The sequence below is a fragment of the Ictalurus furcatus genome, chromosome 2, assembly GCF_023375685.1.
Source record: "Ictalurus furcatus strain D&B chromosome 2, Billie_1.0, whole genome shotgun sequence".
NCBI lineage: Eukaryota > Metazoa > Chordata > Actinopteri > Siluriformes > Ictaluridae > Ictalurus > Ictalurus furcatus.
In genome coordinates, this window is record NC_071256.1 from 26212344 (window position 1) to 26231572 (window position 19229).

The 19229-nt window shown below is 38.8% G+C and overlaps 1 protein-coding gene across 1 annotated transcript in view; it reads left to right on the plus strand.

Annotated features, from left to right (window-relative positions):
* Positions 1 to 17972, plus strand: part of grin2ca (glutamate receptor, ionotropic, N-methyl D-aspartate 2Ca) — a 63411-nt gene extending 45439 nt beyond the window's left edge. Inside the window, exons 6-13 of the mRNA XM_053611436.1 lie at positions 5113 to 5281; positions 6580 to 6733; positions 6865 to 6990; positions 7670 to 7899; positions 10190 to 10350; positions 10991 to 11178; positions 11532 to 11764; positions 16002 to 17972. Of these exons, the coding sequence (XP_053467411.1) occupies positions 5113 to 5281; positions 6580 to 6733; positions 6865 to 6990; positions 7670 to 7899; positions 10190 to 10350; positions 10991 to 11178; positions 11532 to 11764; positions 16002 to 17642 (2902 nt within the window). The 3' untranslated portion in view covers positions 17643 to 17972. The remainder of the gene's footprint in view (positions 1 to 5112; positions 5282 to 6579; positions 6734 to 6864; positions 6991 to 7669; positions 7900 to 10189; positions 10351 to 10990; positions 11179 to 11531; positions 11765 to 16001) is intronic.
* Positions 17973 to 19229: the final 1257 nt, after the last annotated feature.

The window sequence follows — 19229 nt, forward strand, 5'->3', positions numbered from 1 at the left end:
GGTGCACACTTATTCCAGTTACGCATTACTTACTGTACTGTTCAAGAAAAACCAGAGTTCCATCTATTTGGATCAGTTATATCTTTGAATCTTGACTCTTTCCCAGTCTAGACACTGCAATGGCACTAAAGCCAACTCCATAGCAGTCTTTTTGGCCTTGTGCTGTACTTGTCTAGCAAAAACAGCCCTAAAAGCAATGCTAAGTACCTCAATTTTGGGGGTCACTAATGTGAGGTCAATCATTACAGACCAGGTTCTTCCTCAAATAAGCATTCCCATTTGGTCCTTTAGTCGTTGTATTTTCACAGCTTTGTGGTGCTCTACAGCTCTCAGATGTCTCCTGAGAGCCCACTGTACTCACAGCACTGCCTGATCAGAGTGGAGTGACAATCTGCAGATTTGATTAAAGTGCAGCCTGAACAGAGAGTGGATCTCTCAGGGCTTTCTGCCAGGGACTGAAATCACCTTGTCTGTGGTCTCCTACAGCTGGAGTGAAAACGTTCACACATTGTGTGTAAACACATTGAGATACCTTTGGAAGCAGAGTTAAGCATCATTGCTGAACTCTGAATGCTGCCAGGTGGTGTGACAGGGGAGCAGAGTGTTTACCATGAATCATCTGTGGGAGAGGCTTGTTTGCAGCCAACAGTTTATTTGTTATCTTTTGTGCTTGTGTGTGTGTGTGTGTGTGTGTGTGTGTGTGTGTGTGTGTGTGTGTTTATGCTGACCTCTTTAACCCCTCTTTGTCACGGAATGGTTGTATGGTTCATTAGTCTGGAGCGAGGTTACAAGGTGATTTGTCATTAGAGCTCTGGTTTTGCTTCTTTACAGCTCACAGACTTTCTTCTGTGACACACACACACACACACACACACACACACACCATCTCATTGTCTCATCTGCTATCTATTCTGGAAGCCAATTAACCTGCAGCACCAGCGCGAACCCTCTCCCACAGGATCCAGATACAGAACCCCATTGCCGCCACTCACCTGTAGGCAAGGTCAAGCAAATCAGCTGAAAAGTTAAGTAAAAGAAGTTAGGGAATGTGAGTATGCTGCAGAACATGCTTCACATATTCACCTTGAGACCTGCCACAACAAAGCAATAATAATCCTTAACAGTGGGCAGTCAAGCATGACTAGTGACTTCAAGTTCTATAGACGTTTTCTTTTTTTCCTCACAGTGCCAACTCCATGGAGTGCTGCTCTATCTCACTGCTAGATCTCCCATAATCCTGCTTTGGAGAGACACTTTACTCATCACATCCCAGTAATCCATACACTAAACCTCTAGAGTTGATCCTTATCCCACTCTCTCTGACTGTCTGAAAGGCAAAGCCAAGGCTGTTCACTTGCCTTGTTCTGTTGAATCCAACTGTGTATAAAGTATGTATCAGCTTTTCTTTAGAAGATTCCCTGACAGCACTCACACACAAAATGCAAACGATTAATTTGTAACATGTAGACAACGTGCTACACTGAAAAGCAAAACCGTCAATCCATTGCTCTTCTGCTGCTTGGTCACTTCAGTGAAAATTTAACAGGGATTGCTTTTTAAGGAATAAACGCTGACTTTGTGTCAAAATTGAAGGTAATTCATTCCCCACAGCATTCCATTTCACTTTCATCACCATGTTGCAGTAGTGCCACACTGAAATGCAATCACTGCCCAATCACAGGCCTAAGCCGTACTTAGGGTGTGGTTGTAATCAGAGAATTGAAGAAAGGTATTGCCATTAATAAAAAGGAACACTATTTATAGTTTCTTATTGGCACTTTGTTATTTCATTCCTACTACACTGACCTTAATCAACAAGTTTTTTCAAAATGATTACTAAAGCATAATAAAAGTGTTAATATCTCTCTGGAACCTAGGAACTATGTTATCAAATTTCTTTTTTCAGTGTGGTACGTTTTCTGCATGTTACTACTGAAAAGCAACACTGTTTCTGTATAGTATTTCAGGGGTTTTTTCACCAGCATGATTCATTTTCGCTCTGGTATAGATTCTATTTCTCTTGTAATGAAAAAGACCATTTGTTTCTCTCTATCGATTCTCTAATGAGCTAGAGCAAGAGTGACCGAGAGAACATTAACGCAAGTAAAATATGGAACACAAAGAGAGAAAGCAAAATAAGAGCAAGTACTGACCAAAGACAGAAAAATAATTGACATTTTGATGCATCATAATTCATTGTTACATGATTTTGCATCAATGCACAAAATGTTATGTAATTATACATAAATGGCTTTTTTTTATTGGAAAAATATCAACAGCACCATATACCTCTAATGAAAAACACATGCTATAGGCTAGGGCTGTCTAATTCCTTTAAAACACTTTCAAAAATTTAAATACTTCAATGACTTGAAAAATCCTATACAGTAATATTATACAGCCACAAACACTAGAAGTACCAGAACCCTTGCTCTAATTAGATATAATAACATGGGAATACTAAATGAGCATGAAGACCATTTGGTATTTCGTATTTTTGTGAATTATTCTTGCATGAAGAAGGCTAAATTACATGGATTCTGGTTTCCTTAAATAATGTCAAATTTATCAAAATACCATCAAAAAGAAAACATATGTACTATATATAAATCGATGTCACTTGACATTAGAACTCACAAAATCAGTCTTTATGACAGCTGATACCTGTTGGAATAAACCTTATAAATATTTATATATAGGTTTATGTGAACTGTAATAAAGAGATTATGCGGGAATTTAGGAAACAATTTCAATACATTGTTTGAATAAAGGTATAATATGGAATCTTAAAACATTTGAATGTGGGTTATTTTTTGTTGTCTCTGAATACATATAAATTCGAATTATATTCATTCTGACAGGCCTAGATAGATAATTCATTGGTCCTCAAAGAGGAAATTTGTTTCCACAGTAGGTGCATACAAAAACATAACAATATCATACATATAGACCATCATAAACAATCACAGGCTTAGAGGGGAGAAGGGGACAAGGAGAAAAACATCAGGATCATCATACAACAAATGCATCTGATATCACAATGGCTGAGTACCTATGTGTTTAATGCTCGTATAGCCATAGGAATAAAATTCCTACCATAGCTGGCCTTTCTGCACATGGGTAGTCTATACCTGTGGCCAGAAGGAAGGGGGTTGAAATATTTATAAAGTGGGTGGTTTGGGTCATTCAAAATTTTAGGTGCCTTCCGGAGCGTATATGAAATGACACAGTCCGGTAAATTAGGGATGGGAATACCAATAATTTTTCTAGCTAAATTAGTTATTTTCAAAAATTTGTTCTTATTGGTTACTGTTAGCATATGAAAAAAAACAAATGGCACCATTCATAAGAACTGGTTCAATAATACTTCGGTACAGAAGAAGAAGCAGACTAGGCTGAACAGACAGATATTTAAGTTTACGGATAACTGTGAGTCTCTGTTGACAGCACTTGTAAATACCTAGAATGTGCTGATTGAAGTTGAGATGTTTATCCAATGTAATGCCCAGATATCTGAAATGCTCCACACTTTGAACCATCTCTCCGTTAATGGTAATACTGGAAGGATGGGTAAGTGTTTTGGAAGAGCGAAAAACCAATTCCTTAGTCTTTTTGATATTAAGGTGGAGAAAATGACACACACCATGTACTAAAATGTGCTATGGAGCGTTGATAGTCCAAAAAAGAATCATTGTCCTTATTAAGCAATGCCACAATGGCAGTATCGTCTGCATATTTAAAGTAATGAGTGGTGGTGACTGGACTCTGACAGTCATTTGTATAGAGAATATAAAGACGTGGACTAAGTACACACCCCTGAGGGGCACCAGTGTTGAGAACAATAATGGGCGATAATGCATTGTCCACCTTTACCATTTGTAGTCTGTTAGAAAGGAAATTATAAATCCAGTGTAGGCCTAATAGAAATACATTATGATATATGATGTATGCAGATCCCAATATTATGTTTTAAAAGCAGTAAGCGGTTATACTAGGAAATAAAAATACAAATTGAGACAAATCAAAGTGCATAAAGAACATCTATACAATACTTGCATTGTGGGTCCAGTGCATGTGTGTGGTATATGACTGACACCTTTGCTGGCATCTGTAAGAGAAAACAGTATAGCAGGAGCACCTGAGGTGGTTTGATGTGTAGCCTATCAGCAGCATAGAAGGGGACAAAAAGCAAACGGAAAGAAACTGGGATATAATCTCCACTGTAGCAGCTGTTATCCAGTGAATATTAGCCATTAGCCAGTGTGGAAATCCAGAGTTGCTCGCCTGCCTTTGTTTGCTGGTGATTAGTTTGCGTCAGATTTGTTTTGGCCGGGCCCGGCTGTCCTTCCATCTGTTATAGCTGTGACATAACACAAGGACCTGCCGGGACGAGCCGGACCCACCCGCCCACTGCTGACGTCACCTGTTCTCTTATGCTCTTTCACTATCTCACCATATTTTTTCCATTTGCTTGATCTTCCTCTTTCCCCTTCTCTATACTGCTGACTACATTTTTGGCACTGGTGTGTGTGTGTCCGTGTGTATGTGTGTGTATGTGTGTGTGTGCAGTCTTGAAGGTTGGAGAGAGAAATGCAGCCAAAACTGAGCTAAAACTGTACTGGAAATTGCACCATCGCAGTAGTAGAACATGATGCTATTCTCCATTCCTCTCCAAATAACACACACTGACATCAACAGGCCATCTGATTGGATTTATTGAGTCTCTTATTATTCAGTCCTCATATCTAGAATATGTATCTGATTGATAACATCTATCAGTCTTGCACTAATGATTCACAATCAACAAAACATGAAGCCAGTCTAGAAAATGATGTGTTGTTAATGAGACACAGCCAGAGTTTTTCTCCCATTTATACACTAAAATGTCCTTTTTTTTTCACTTGCTCCCCAGCGGTTATGACAAAGCTGCAAGCGCAAAATGACAAATTACAAAACCAGCATGTACAAACTGACTAGCATTTGTGAATGATGGATGAAAGTTGTCTCATTTTCTGGTTGACCTATTTGATACACTAAATTAATTCAGAAACTGTTATCGTTTCTATATTTTTATAAATCAGCAGGCAGTAATGTCTGTTCTTATACCTACAGGATCATTGGAGATACTGAGCCCTACACCAAACTGTGCTGTAAAGGCTTTTGCATTGACATCCTAAAGAAACTTTCCCGTAACATCAAGTTCTCATATGACCTCTATTTGGTCACCAATGGCAAGCATGGCAAGCTGGTCCGAGGCGTTTGGAATGGCATGATTGGAGAGGTGAGATAGCGTTTAGGCTATAAACCATGTTTCAGTGTTTGAAACACTTGGTCTAGGGGGTTTACACCAAGTTTATAATACCACATTGCAGTTTTAAACTGTAAACTTTCTATTTGTTCCCACTTGAGGACACATTACACAGCAGCAGGACCAGGACCAGGACAGGCTATTAACTCAGTAATAAAACTGTGTGGACATGAACAGCAAAACCTGCAACTTTCAGCTACTTTATATGTACAGTGCTTTGCCTTTGTTATGCTTTGGTGTCTGATAAGTTTTTAAAGATTAATGCTTTGAGTTACAGATCAGAAATTCAAGAGCTCAAATCCCAACATTGCAAAACTGCCATACTTTTGTCCAATTTAGGTTTCAGCAAGACTCTAAAACCTAAACTGCGCAGTTGTATTTAGCATCACTCAAAAGTGGTGGATGTTGAATTTTTTCAAGCTCACTGTATTCATATCATACTGTGTCTGACAAGTATTAGATGTTTATTAATTAATCTTTTTTTCCTTCTCACTTTTATATAATCATATTAGACCATTTTTAGTCCGTGCTTTTATACTGCATTGGGACATTATAAATACTTTGAAATCCGCAGCAAAGATTATAATGTGCTTTCTAAGTCTTCCTTTTCTATCATCCAATATTTTTGGGTCTAGACTAAACTGAAAACTCCTTCTTGAGTAAGCAAAAGAAAATAAAGAAAGAAGGCAGGCAGATGGATTTGTAGGTAGGTAGATAGATGTGTTTTAAGGTCTTATTATTACTTATTACATTGATTTTCTTAACCAGGCCTATTCGGATTGAATACATGAACTAAACTGAGTTTTGTGAGATAATCAAAGATATTCCAGATAGTGGTACAAGCCCAAGCTTTTCTGTCTGGACACTCACCGAATGCCGAACGAGCACTATAAGTATTGCAGCTTTTACACAAGAACAGAAATAAAAAGTATTATTGGGGTGTTACATTATATCTAACGTCATATCATACATCACAGTCAAACTTCCATAATATACACACACAAAACAGAAACCCGACAGTCTAGTTTGGCGGATAGGTAAAACTAGTGATTTACAATTTTTAAAAAAATTTCCTCTCCATATCCAGTTGCTTTAGGTGATGAAGTGAAATCATGTGGGAGTGATCTGAGCTGGCATTGCACCAAATGCCATAGCAATTTGTTAGAAAAATGGCTTAAAGGAAGCATATGACATTTAGACATATGTTTTGTAGAGTTCTTTTTTATATTTAAAAAAAAATATATATATAAAATATATTCTGTTTCTTTAAGGTGGTCTATAAGAAGGCAGACATGGCCATTGGGTCTCTCACTATAAACGAGGAGCGCTCAGAGATCATTGACTTCTCCGTGCCGTTTGTGGAGACAGGGATCAGTGTGATGGTGGCCAGGAGCAATGGAACTGTGTCTCCATCAGCCTTTTTGGGTATAAGTCTTGTATTATTCATTGCCGACTTCCTTATATAACATTATTAGCACACAACTTGTAAATAATTGCCCTACAGATTTCCTTTAGTCTTCTGATTAGACAATTTTTGTTCTCCTTCTCTGTGACAGAGCCCTACAGCCCTGCTGTGTGGGTGATGATGTTTGTGATGTGCCTGACAGTGGTGGCTGTGACTGTGTTTGTGTTTGAGTACTTCAGCCCTGTAGGGTACAATCGTAGCCTGGTCAGTGCGAAAGGTAAGTGGAGCAGACCTGATAGCAGAAATGAGGGCAAATGTACAATCTACTCCCAAACGAATGCAGCCTGATAAGTCTGAAATGACTAATATGATGAAATATTTAGGTTTCTTCCTTTTGCAGGAAACTTGTTCTAGCGTCAGAGATCTTTGATAAATGGTTTAGATTGAACTTTGTCAGAAAATACTGGAGATTGAATAAAACCAGAGCCTTTATTATGAAATTGCGGCAGAAAAAAGTGTGAAAAAACTGTGAGATGTTAACTCAAAATTTTGAGAAACAACGTCAGAATTGTGAGATGCTGACTCAAAAGTGAGGGAAAGAAAGTCAGAATTACAAGATATAAAGTCGCAATTGTGAGAAATAAAGTGGCAATTACCTTTTTATTTGTTTTCACCGTGGCAGAAACAGGCTTCCATAAGGTACTTCCACTTTTAATTGAGTAAGATTTTTATACATTATCTAAACTTTCATACAATTATAATTTCTCAGTACTTTTTCCACCCCTGTTAATTAGTCAAAGCATCCAGTGTTCAATGGAAAGTTGACTGTAATTTGTATTTAGCATTTAGCAACATAAATTTTATGGAGCAACATAAATATATTCAGTAGGCCTGATCAGGTTGTAAAGATCTACAATACTAAGTATGGAAACCTGAAAAAGAAATGTCCGTTTTAGATCCAGGTGGGCCAACCTTTACCATTGGGAAGTCAGTGTGGCTGCTTTGGGGGATTGTCTTCAACAATTCTGTGCCAATTGAGAACCCAAAGGGCACCACGAGTAAGATCATGGTGCTGGTATGGGCCTTCTTCGCTGTCATCTTCCTGGCCAGTTACACAGCCAACCTGGCAGCATTCATGATCCAGGAGCAGTACATTGACACTGTTTCTGGACTGAGCGACAAAAAGGTAAGTAATGATGCTGTTGTTTTTTTTTTCATTCACTAAATTGATTTTAGAGACACCATGGACAACCTGTGAAGGTGAAAGTCCATGTTTTATGATACTGAGCATTTTGTAATTAAATGTGCCTCATTTTCAAGATGATTGAAAATAAAATATTTATATGTTTGCATATAAATAATGTATGACATCCTGCAAAGGAGGAGTTATACAATTTGATTAAAAACTGCACGATTGTTTACAGACCCTAAATTACCGACAATGAAAAAGCAGATCACAGACCATATCAAATTTGAGCCTGTTTGCCTTTGGCACACCAACAATAAGAAATCTTTCAAAGGAGTACATGAACCTATCTGATTAAGGACTTTTCAAATTAAACGGCCAATCTTCATTATAACTCCTTCAAACTCATTATCATTCCATCTGCGTTTCTCTTCTGAATTACATTCCAATTAGCCAGAAAGAAACAATTCTCCTTCTATCCTCAGTGAAATAATATTTAGCCTAAAAGAGAGCCTATTAATTCAATTCAATTTAATTCGAATGCAGTTATTAAATGCGAAAAATCTCACATACAAATGAGCACAGGACTATAAAGTGTACCTAATGATATTCATTCTCAGTAAAAAAAAAATCAATTAAATCCAGCAATGATGTCAATTTTGAAAAAATAATTTTTTATAAAGCACACTTCATCAGTAGTAGAAATATGTGGTGCTGAAGATGCATTCTGAATATTACAAACAGTATCTGAACATTTTGTTTTATACTGCAGTCAAGGAGATAGCTAAAAGATCTGAGCTTTTATCATGGCACTACAAACTATGAGGAAATTGATTTGATTGGTACACTGATAAGTATTCGGACATGAGCTATACCTATGAGCATGACCTCAAAAATAAATGGCTCGGGGCCACCAAATAGGTTGGGAGAAAATGATTAAATATGAAATTAGTTCAAACTAGAAACTTGTTTACTTCTGGACAACATTTGTACTGGCATGTTGCATATACTGGCTTGTATTGTGAGCCAAAATTAAAAGGCAGCCAAGGGCTGTTTGTTTCATTTGCATTTTGTATCTCATTACTGTATGGTTTAGACACATAAACATGCATATTGCATCGCAGCTTAGTGGAGCACCTTGGTAGTGTATGTGGTTCCAAGCTACACTGCATTACATGGTTACATGAATATGAAATTTTCTTAACATTTGGGAGAAGACCACGTCATATCTCTCAAACCCATAATACCTGAAAAGGTATGTTTTATGCATATATCATTATACATTCAAAACAGGCTTATAGGATCAGTGCCCTAGAGAGAACACTGACACTGACTGGCTCTCTAGTCTCTAGCAAGGGCTTTTACACATTTCCTCTGCTGCTATATTGAGCTTTGAAATATTCATTCACGTAACACTAATCCTCATGATAGACATGCACAGTGGAAACATAAGTGAAGATATTAGAACAGCTCCATACAGCACCTCCTAAATCCTGTAGGCTTGAATAGTGACACTTGTTGACGCGACTCTCCTTAAATTCTGCTCAAATTTTATCCACTGAGCTTAAAATTCTCTTCCACTCATACACTCATAGCAATCCATAAGCAATGCTTATGCTTCAGATTATTTCAGACACAATACTGCTTGGTGTTGCTTTACTGCCATGTTTTAATGAATGTAGGAATTGCGCAAAAACAAATGAGAATAAACGATATTATAATAATAATTAATGATATTATACCATTTATCAAGAGTGAAAAGGAGAAGGTAATATTGAAATGTCTTGGAACCATGGTTCTGTGACAGTGGTAATATCAGTTCATTGTACAGCTAATCAGAGATTTTGAAGTTAAAATGAACAAGTAGGGAAATTATTGAGTGCATAACCTTAGCTGACTAATTAGAGATCAAATGCCTTCAGGCTGATGTTTATCACTACTTTTTTCTAATCTATAATTTGTTTCATATTAAGCCTATTTCAGTTCTCATGACTGGTGTGACAGAGTCACACTTCACATGTTAAGTCCAGAGATATGGAATCCTGAGAATCCTTGGATTCTCAGACCAAAGACAAAGGCTAAATTTTAAAAGAATCCACATACAGAAATTCAGCTTAGAATGATAATAAAAAAAAACAGCTCGTCTTTCTCAACCAAAACCATTTCACTGGGGCTATAGTGTGGTTTAAAGCCAAAGTAACTTTCAAATGAAACTTACAGTTGTCCCTCTTTGTTCAAATTAAACTTACAGTCCCTCTTTGTTTATTTTGTGACATCTTGCCTGACTCAGTTCCAGAAGCCACAGGAGCAGTATCCACCATTTCGCTTCGGTACAGTGCCTAACGGCAGCACAGAGCGGAATATAAGGAGCAACTATCCTGAGATGCACTCCCACATGGTCAAGTACAACCAGAAGGGTGTGGAAGATGCACTGAATAGCCTCAAAACAGGGTACAGTTTGACTCTCTTCTAGGGCTGCAACAAATAATTGATAAAATCGATAATAATCGATAATTAAAATAATCGACAATGAATGGCATTATGGATTAGTCGGGTCTGTGACGTCACTGTGGATAACCACCATCAGTGACGTCACTTCACGATGGTGAAAAACGCATTTCTATGAATAAAATACATCTGAAAAACAGCAGAGGTCACAGAGTGAGCTGCTGTGGGAAACATGATCCAGGTCGTCCAAAAAATGAGAATGTTTTATATTAAGCGCTTCAAATTCAAACAAACTCTTAAGTGTATTAACGTAGCTTGTCGTGTCAGATGCACAAGGTATAGCATGGCCCACATAGATACATTTAATACCTTTTTCATAGCCTTCAATTTGCTCAATGTTTGAAGGACAACATCAGGCCGAATGTGAAATGATGTTTTTTTCAAAAAAACAAAAACAAAAAACAGAAAATAAAACTTGTCTTTTTAATCCAACCGATCAATTAATCGAATAAATAATCAACAGAATAATCGATTATCAAAATAATTGTTAGTTGCAGCCCTACTCTCTTCTCCAAACACTTACTTATCATTCGAGTAAAGCTGTTAGTTTCTTCATTTAATTTTTAATCTTTGTTCTAAACAGAAAACTCGATGCCTTTATTTATGATGCCGCCGTACTGAACTACATGGCTGGTAAAGATGAGGGCTGTAAACTGGTGACCATTGGCAGTGGGAAGGTTTTCGCAACTACAGGTTACGGCATCGCCTTACAGAAGGAGTCCCGCTGGAAACGGCCCATTGACCTTGCCCTCCTCCAGTTTCTTGCTGATGGTAACCTCATAAAATTCTCTGAGCAGTTTGCAAAGAAGTTGCAGAGAGTGGCATAACCTCTAAGTTTGACTCTTTTACAAGCAGTGGTAGTGCCAAGCCATTACAAGTTTGCTGACTAATGCTTGCAAACTTTGTAACACAAAGACAAAGTACACTGTTATTGTAAATAAAGTGTATATAAAGTACTGAATATTTCATTCAGTGAACTCTTTTACTGTAACAGTTGTGGACCGCAAGCCAGGGAGATTTTCATATTTATAAAATAAATACACTACAACTATATGCTTAGTTAACCTCTACCTCCTTGTTGTAGTGTTTAGCATTCCCTGACAGAGGTGTTTTGTGTGTTCAAGGTGATACTCAGAAGCTGCAGACAGTGTGGCTGACTGGAATCTGCCGTAATGAAAAGAAAGAAGTGATGAGCTCCAAGCTGGACATTGACAACATGGCTGGAGTGTTCTACATGTTGCTGGTGGCCATGGGTCTCAGTCTGCTGGTGTTTGCTTGGGAGCACCTGCTCTACTGGAAATTACGCCACTCTGTGCACAAGTCTGAACGCCTCGACTTCTTACTGGCAATCAGTAGGGTAAGTGTTTCCTCAGTTTGGGTTTTAACTTCTTTGTTAATGCTTAAATGATTGTTTCCAGTGCTAGAATCTAGTTTCCATCATTATAACAGTTACTGAAAATACAACATACTGCTTCAAATCCTTGAAATCCTTGAACTCACACAATGCTGCAATAATTACTGGCACTGCAAAAACACAAGCTTTTGTTTTTAAGTTTACATTAAGTTACATTATGTAATAAATGAACATATGAAGGTTTTAGATTATTTAGAACTTATTTAGTCAGCAGTATTACCAGGATGTCGAGAAAGGGTTCGTTTTTAAAATTATGGCCTGCCAATTTAAGGATCAGTTAGCCAGCCAAATGTAATCATGGTTTTATTTGATTGTTTTAATAATCAGTTTGCAAAACTAAAATGCTATACAAATAAATTTACCAATCAAGGTGAATCCCAGTTTACATACAGTTTAAATGCAGTGCTGTAAAAAAGGATTTTCCCCCATCCTGGTTTCTTCTGTTTTTTGTATATCTCATACCAAATTGTTTGAGAAATTAAAACAAAATCAATAAAAGATAAAACAAAGGTAACCTAAGTAAACACAAAATACATCCATCCATCCATTTTCTATACCGCTTATCCTGCTGGGTCACAGGGAACCTGGAGCCTATCCCAGGGAACATGGGGCACAAGGCGGGGTACAACCTGGACGAGGTGCCAATCCATTGCAGGGCACACTCAAATGCACATTCACACATCCACATACCCCCACACACGTACCATGCATGTCTTTGGACTGGCGGAGGAAACCGAGTACCCGGAGGAAACCGCCACAGCATGGGGAGAACATGTAAACTCCGCACACACAGGGCCGGGGCGGGAATTGAGCCCTCAACCCTGGAAGTGTGAGGCGAATGTGCTAACCACGAATGTGAAAATGTATTTGCCCCCGTAGTAACTAATTCCCCAAATCTATGGAACTGCATTCATAATGACGTTCAAAGCTCGACATTAACACTTGTCTGCACAAGTGAATTTCTTTGGACAGGCAAGTGAAGGAGAATTTTACTTGCCCGACCGGACAAGTAGCCTGAAAATGTCAGTAACAAAATAAAATAATAATAATAACTGGCAACTATATTTCACAACTATAATAACACAACTTTATTTGTGATACAGTAAATTATAACCAAGTTCATGTTCTTCTGCTGCTGAAAATAATCTAGAGCGCATAGTTGCCGCATACAGAGGAAACCAGGAAAGTCCAGGTTTAAACAAACAGTTGCTTAGAAACTAGTTTGACCAATCAGAATTCAATTAGACTTTTTTTATGGTAAATGGCGCACTTATATAGTGCTTTTATCCAAAGCGCTTTACACTGTGTCTCATTCACCCATTCACACACACTCTGAGAGCTGCCATGCAAGGCGCTAACTTGCCATCGGGAGCAACTTGGGGTTCAGTGTCTTGCCCAAGGACACTTCGGTATGTGGAGTCATGTGGGCCCGGAATCGAACCTCCAACCCTACGACTAGTGGACAACCCGCTCTACCACCAGAGCCTCAGCCGCCCCGGCCTTAGCCACTTTTATCAGGCAACAGCAGCGAAGTGCGTCGTTATCATTTTCTAAAAAGCAAAGTTTCTCAAGCCTCCACAACGTGCGCGTGGTAAAACTTAAAAAATAAATAAATAAAAGGACCACGGAATCTAACACAGATTATAAAAATAAAAGGGCGAGGAAATTTAACCCTACCTGGAGAGATGAATTTGACAGGTCACGTTCACAGCTCCATACACTTGCTGTAATATTACTGTAAACACTGTAGCTAGCTACATCGCTACACAGTGTAAGTTTACTTTGCTGCCACAGAGAATCAAGTTTCTAGCATATGTACTATTAAATTGTCATAGAAATAGAAACTTTGACATGTTGCTTGAGCATGTAACTCTTTGTGAATATAAAGCAACTTGTTATACAACTAGAAAAGTAGCCAATATTTTTATATAGTGATTTTAAGAAAGTGAGAAGTATTACTCTATTACAGCTCATGTTCATTAGTCAAGGGGACAAGTGCTTTCTGGCATGATACACTTCTGTCCCTTGACAAAAGCAAACACCACCAGCGCAACATGAAGGCAAACATGTAAACATGATTTGAAAAAATAAGTTTATGCATTCCATGACTGCATTCCATGACTGCAACAATGCTGTTGCCAGTTACCACATCACTGTTTGGTAGGTAAGGTGTCATGAACTGAAAGAATACTGATGAAAGTATACTGCTTTTAAATAATTATATTTACAACACAATTGAAAAAAAGTCGTTTTTTCTCTCTGGGCAAGTAACTTTTATTTGGAAAAGTGAATGACAAATTTATTTGTCTGAAGGATAATCACATGACAGTGCTTATTGTCAAACCCTGGGGATCAGCTAGACTAGACGCAACCAGGCCTGTTCAATCAAATCACCATTTAAATAGATATTTTTCAACAGCATGAAGTTGGTTAAAAGGTCTTAGCCAATAACACACTATGCCAAAGATGAAAGAAATTCCAGAAATTACTTGGAGGAAGTTGAAATACATCAGTCTGGGAAGGGTTACAAAGCTATTTCAAAGGCTCTGGGATTCCACAGAACCGCAGTGAGAGCCATTATCTCCAAATGGAAAAACTTGATACAGTAGTGAACTTTCCCAGAAGTGGCCGACCTTCTAACATTCCTCCAAAAGCACTGCAACTACTCGGCCAGGAAGTCACAAAAGAGTCAAGGACAACATCAAAGGAACTACAGACCTCTCTTTCATCAATAAAGATCACTGTTCATGACTCCACTATCAGAAAGACACTGGGCAAAAATGGTATCCATGGAAGAGTGGCGAGGTAAAAACCACTGCTAACCCAGAAGAACATTAAGGCTCGTCTGAATTTTGTGAAAACACCTTGATGATTCTCAAACCTTTTGGGAGAATGTTCTGTGGACTGATGAGACTGATGAGTTCTGTGGACTGATGAAAAGTGGAGCTGTTTGGAAGACAGGAGTCCCGTTATATCTGTCGTAAACCAAACAGAATTCCACAAAAAGAACACCATACCTACAGTCAAGCATGGTGGTGGAAGTGTGATGGTGTGAGGATGCTTTGCTGCTTCAGGGTCTGGGCAACTTGTAATAATTGAGGGAAACATGAATTCTGTTCTCTACCAGAAAATCCTAATGGAGAATGTCCGGTCTTCATTCCATAAATTGACACTCAAGCACAACTGGATTATGCAGCAAGACAATGAACCAAAAAAGAGGAGTAAGTTTTAGTCCTAGAAGTAAGTGAAAGACTGACCTCTAGTTATCAGAAGCGTTTGGTTGCAGTTATTGCTGCTAAAGGTGGCACAACCAGATTTTAAGTTTAAGGGGCCAATTAGTTTTTATATTGGTGATAGGTGATGGATACCTTTATTTGTTTTAAAAAAAAAACAACAAACTTTTGTGTGTTTATCCAGGTTGCCTTTGCTTTATGTTGTATTTCGTTTGAAGATGTAAAACTATTTAGTATGAGATATACACAAAACCAGATGAAATCAGGAAAAATACTTTTTCACAGCACTCTATTTGTGTGTTGGCAACAGCAGATATTTACATAACAAATACTGGATATGAGCATTAGTCTTGAATCCCAAATTTAGCTGCTTCTGTAAAAATGAGCACAATGTATTGATCTGATATATAACCATAAAAGACCCAAGGACAATCTAAATAATGTTTGATTAAATGAAAGATCTGAAATGTTTCTTAATGTTAATTTCATTTAGGCTACCCTGCATAGTAGCCTCATTATGAAATCTGGATATACTGACAGACGTATTGTTTGTTTAAGCATCCCAGGGTAAGATCCAGTTTGAAAGTAAAATCTATTAAGTAGAATCAAATGGGAGAAGAATAAATACCACAAATGAATGGTCAGCTTCTAACTCATTTTAAATGCTAATAATGCACATGAGCTTTCAGAGCAAACCAATATGCCAATAAACAGTAGTGAACGTTTTTGTACATTTTCACAAGTCAAGCATGTGACTTGACTCATGATGCGAAATTCTATTCTACATTTGTTTACACTGACCTAATAACTCATAGAATTTTCACATAATCAAAGTAAATATAATAGCACAGGAGCTATAATTTAATAAGTTAATGACAACACATAGTTTATGCATGATTTACGTCTTGCTTGCTAGAACATCTTTTTCTTTGTTGTTTCTCTTGTAGGGTATCTACAGCTGCTTCAATGGTGTGGAGGATACAGACCGCAACGGAAGTATACAGAGCCCAGATGTCACTAGCAGTTACACCCAGGCCAACATGCTGAAGATGCTTAAGACAGCCAAGGATATTGTATCCTCAGCCAGAGTGGAGAACTCCTTGGACAATGCCACTAAGACGATTGAGAACTGGAGCCGCCGAGCTCCAGAAGCTTCAAAACCTAGTCTTCCGACCCGTCTGATTAGCACTGATGCCAGTCATGGCCGTTTGCCCTACATCTCCAGTGTTACCAGTAACCATACACCTTACACCCAGAGGGCACTGACTCCCACATTCCCTCTGCATTATGGAGACAGTGCTACCTTGCTAGAGAAGCCTCGGGTAGTGTCAAGGCCTACCCCATTACGCTACACTCTTCCCGCACGGACGAGTCACCATCATATATATGAACGGACACTACCAATTTCTAGTCTAAGCAGTCCCCATATTGCTATGAGGGACCCACCACCTCCCACAGCCCCAAAGCCACACCACAGCGCCAGGCTATTCATGGACAGCCAGGGCTGCCATCAAATGGCCTCTTCCTTTCTCCCTTACCGTGAGTTCCATGCTCCCGACATCTATGTGGAACACCAAAAACCTCCCGAGAGCCGGAAACTGTACACTGAAGGGCTGGGGCACAAGAAGAGGTCCCACAGCTATGTGGCACCATCACCAGAACCTCGGCGTAGAAATGATTATAATGAACCAACCTCTTGCCTGGCTGAGCTTAGAGCTAATCAGCTCCTGGAAAACCATGCCCATACTTCACCCTGCATGGGAAGCCACTACCAAAGGCCCAGTGGCAGCTGCAACTCCTGCATGAAACCATATTTGGAGCCAGATATGGATGATGTCCCACTGCTGGGAAAAGAGAAACTGAACCGTCGCGCCTCTTTCCTCAGGGCCACATGGGGTGGTGACAGGTTGCGGCATCTAGATGAGAAGCCTTCAACCTCTGCATCTTCTTCCAGTCGCATCAACATGCCTGACCTCTTTCCTCGTGTAGTGGTAGCTAATCCCAAGCCTTCAAAGATGTATGCCAGTGCTAGTAACAACTTTTGCTACAATATGCCAGCTGAGCCAGCCTATCTTGACCCAGCTCACATGGGATCCTACCCCTACAAGCCACAGAAACTCAAATACTCTCATTCTACCCGCCTTCCCTCGTACCGTGAGGCAATTCTGCAGAATGCAGCAGCTCTGCGGCGGTCGTCTTCCACAGTTGTGCACAGACATTACTCCACCTACCTGAACTCATACACTGACTTGCCAGTATACATGGGCCCACTGCCACAGGGGCCTGCACATTTCTATGATCACTCCAAAGACATGTGTCACCTGTTCCCCTGCATCAACCACTGCACAAATGATGCTGCCCTGGTAACCCGGATAGGTGGAAGGCCTGTGATGTATGAAAATACTGCTTTTGGAGGCTATGAGGGTGTTGGATGCTCACGTGAAGAACCACCTCTACAGCCACTGCACAGTTTACGAGCGTCATCTAAGAACAGGGACCGCAGGCAAGTTTTGGTGGCGCGGAGGCTTAACAGTCCCTATGTGCCAAAGCCCTGGGGCAGAGTATCTAGTCTGGAGTCTGAAGTCTAAAAGGCTCAAAGTCCTGCCCCATTATAAACTTAGAGAAAGAAATGTGTGAACTTCCAGAACTTCCAGGCTTTAAATATTGCAAAAATAAAAGCTGTGCTGAAGGTGGAAGTGGACTGGAAGTAATATTCCCAGTGCAATAATATGCAAGGCAGCAGGAAGAGGAGAAATGGCACAACTATGTGATTACTGCTGGGACATCAGTATACTTTAAAATGCTAAAAGAAGTAAACATAATATTGAATAATTGACTTCTTACATATTAAAACTGAGCCTATACATTATTATTAAAAAAACTTTTTAAATGCAGTTGCATAAGGTACGGTCATTCTCAACAAACAGATGGAGCAGGTAGTCCACAACAGTTGAATTAATCTTCATGTAACTTTGGTTTTTGGTTTTGGGCAAATCAGCATTCCACAGTTTTGGAGTGAACTGCAAGGCATTGCAAAATTTTCTAAAACAACCACTACAAAAAGGTCTTCCAATTTTTTTTTGTAAGTTCCAAGTTTTCAGAAAGCCGTCTGTGTGGGGCTTTTTATTTGCTCCAGTGATGTAGCTTAGATTTTAAGGCTGGTGAACTGCAATTGATTTTTCCGTCTGTATTTCCACAATTGTTTCACTGTTTAATAAATGACTGGTGGCTTTAAGAGCCTTTTGGAATGGGCTCTGTTGTCATCTGTTAAAATGATCTAATGTGTTATAAGATAATATCAAGATAATAGACAAGCATTAAATAAAATACACCTGTTCTCTAAAATCATTGCATATCTACACACAATACACACAATATGCACAGCATAACCTTGATGAGGGCAACTTAAGTCAGTCAGATGTTAAAAAAAAAAAAAAAAAATATTAAAGAATAATGTTCCTCTACTTATCAAAATCAAAATGAACATATATATATATTTTTTAATATTAGCCTCTAACATGATTGTGGTTACAGCTCTTTACTTTGCAAGTAAAATTTATTTCTGAGATTGTACTATTAAGACAAATTGTGTCTTACCATCAAGCTGTTACATGCAAACAGCAATCTTTGTGTTTTGACAGTAATATTGATGCTGAAACAGGTGATCCTTTCCTGATAAACGATTCAGTGCATGCAGATACAATATCACATGGAGAGGGCATATGATGATAAACAGCCATACATCAACCCTCAGACAGAGCCAGCAGAATATGTACATCTGTTTAAAAGTCAAGGGGAGGAAAATAGGTGGACCCTAACTTGAGTATCCTGCTTGGCATTATATATATTATCATTGTTATTGTTTTCTTTCACCAAACATCAGGAAGTTATAACCTACATAGAACAATTTAAACTACTCAAACTATATGGCCAAAAGTATGTGAATGCATGACCAGCACACTCATATGTGGGCCTTCCCCAAACCATAAAGATGGAGGTGCATGATTGCTGTAATATTACAGTTTCCCTTTACTGGGACTCAGGGATTTAGCCAAAACTGTTCCAGCATGACAATGTCCCTGAGTGCACAAATAGTTCCATGAAGACATGGTTTGCAAGGTTCATTTGGAAGCACTGAAGTGGCCTGCACAGAGCCTTGACCTCAATCCCACTGA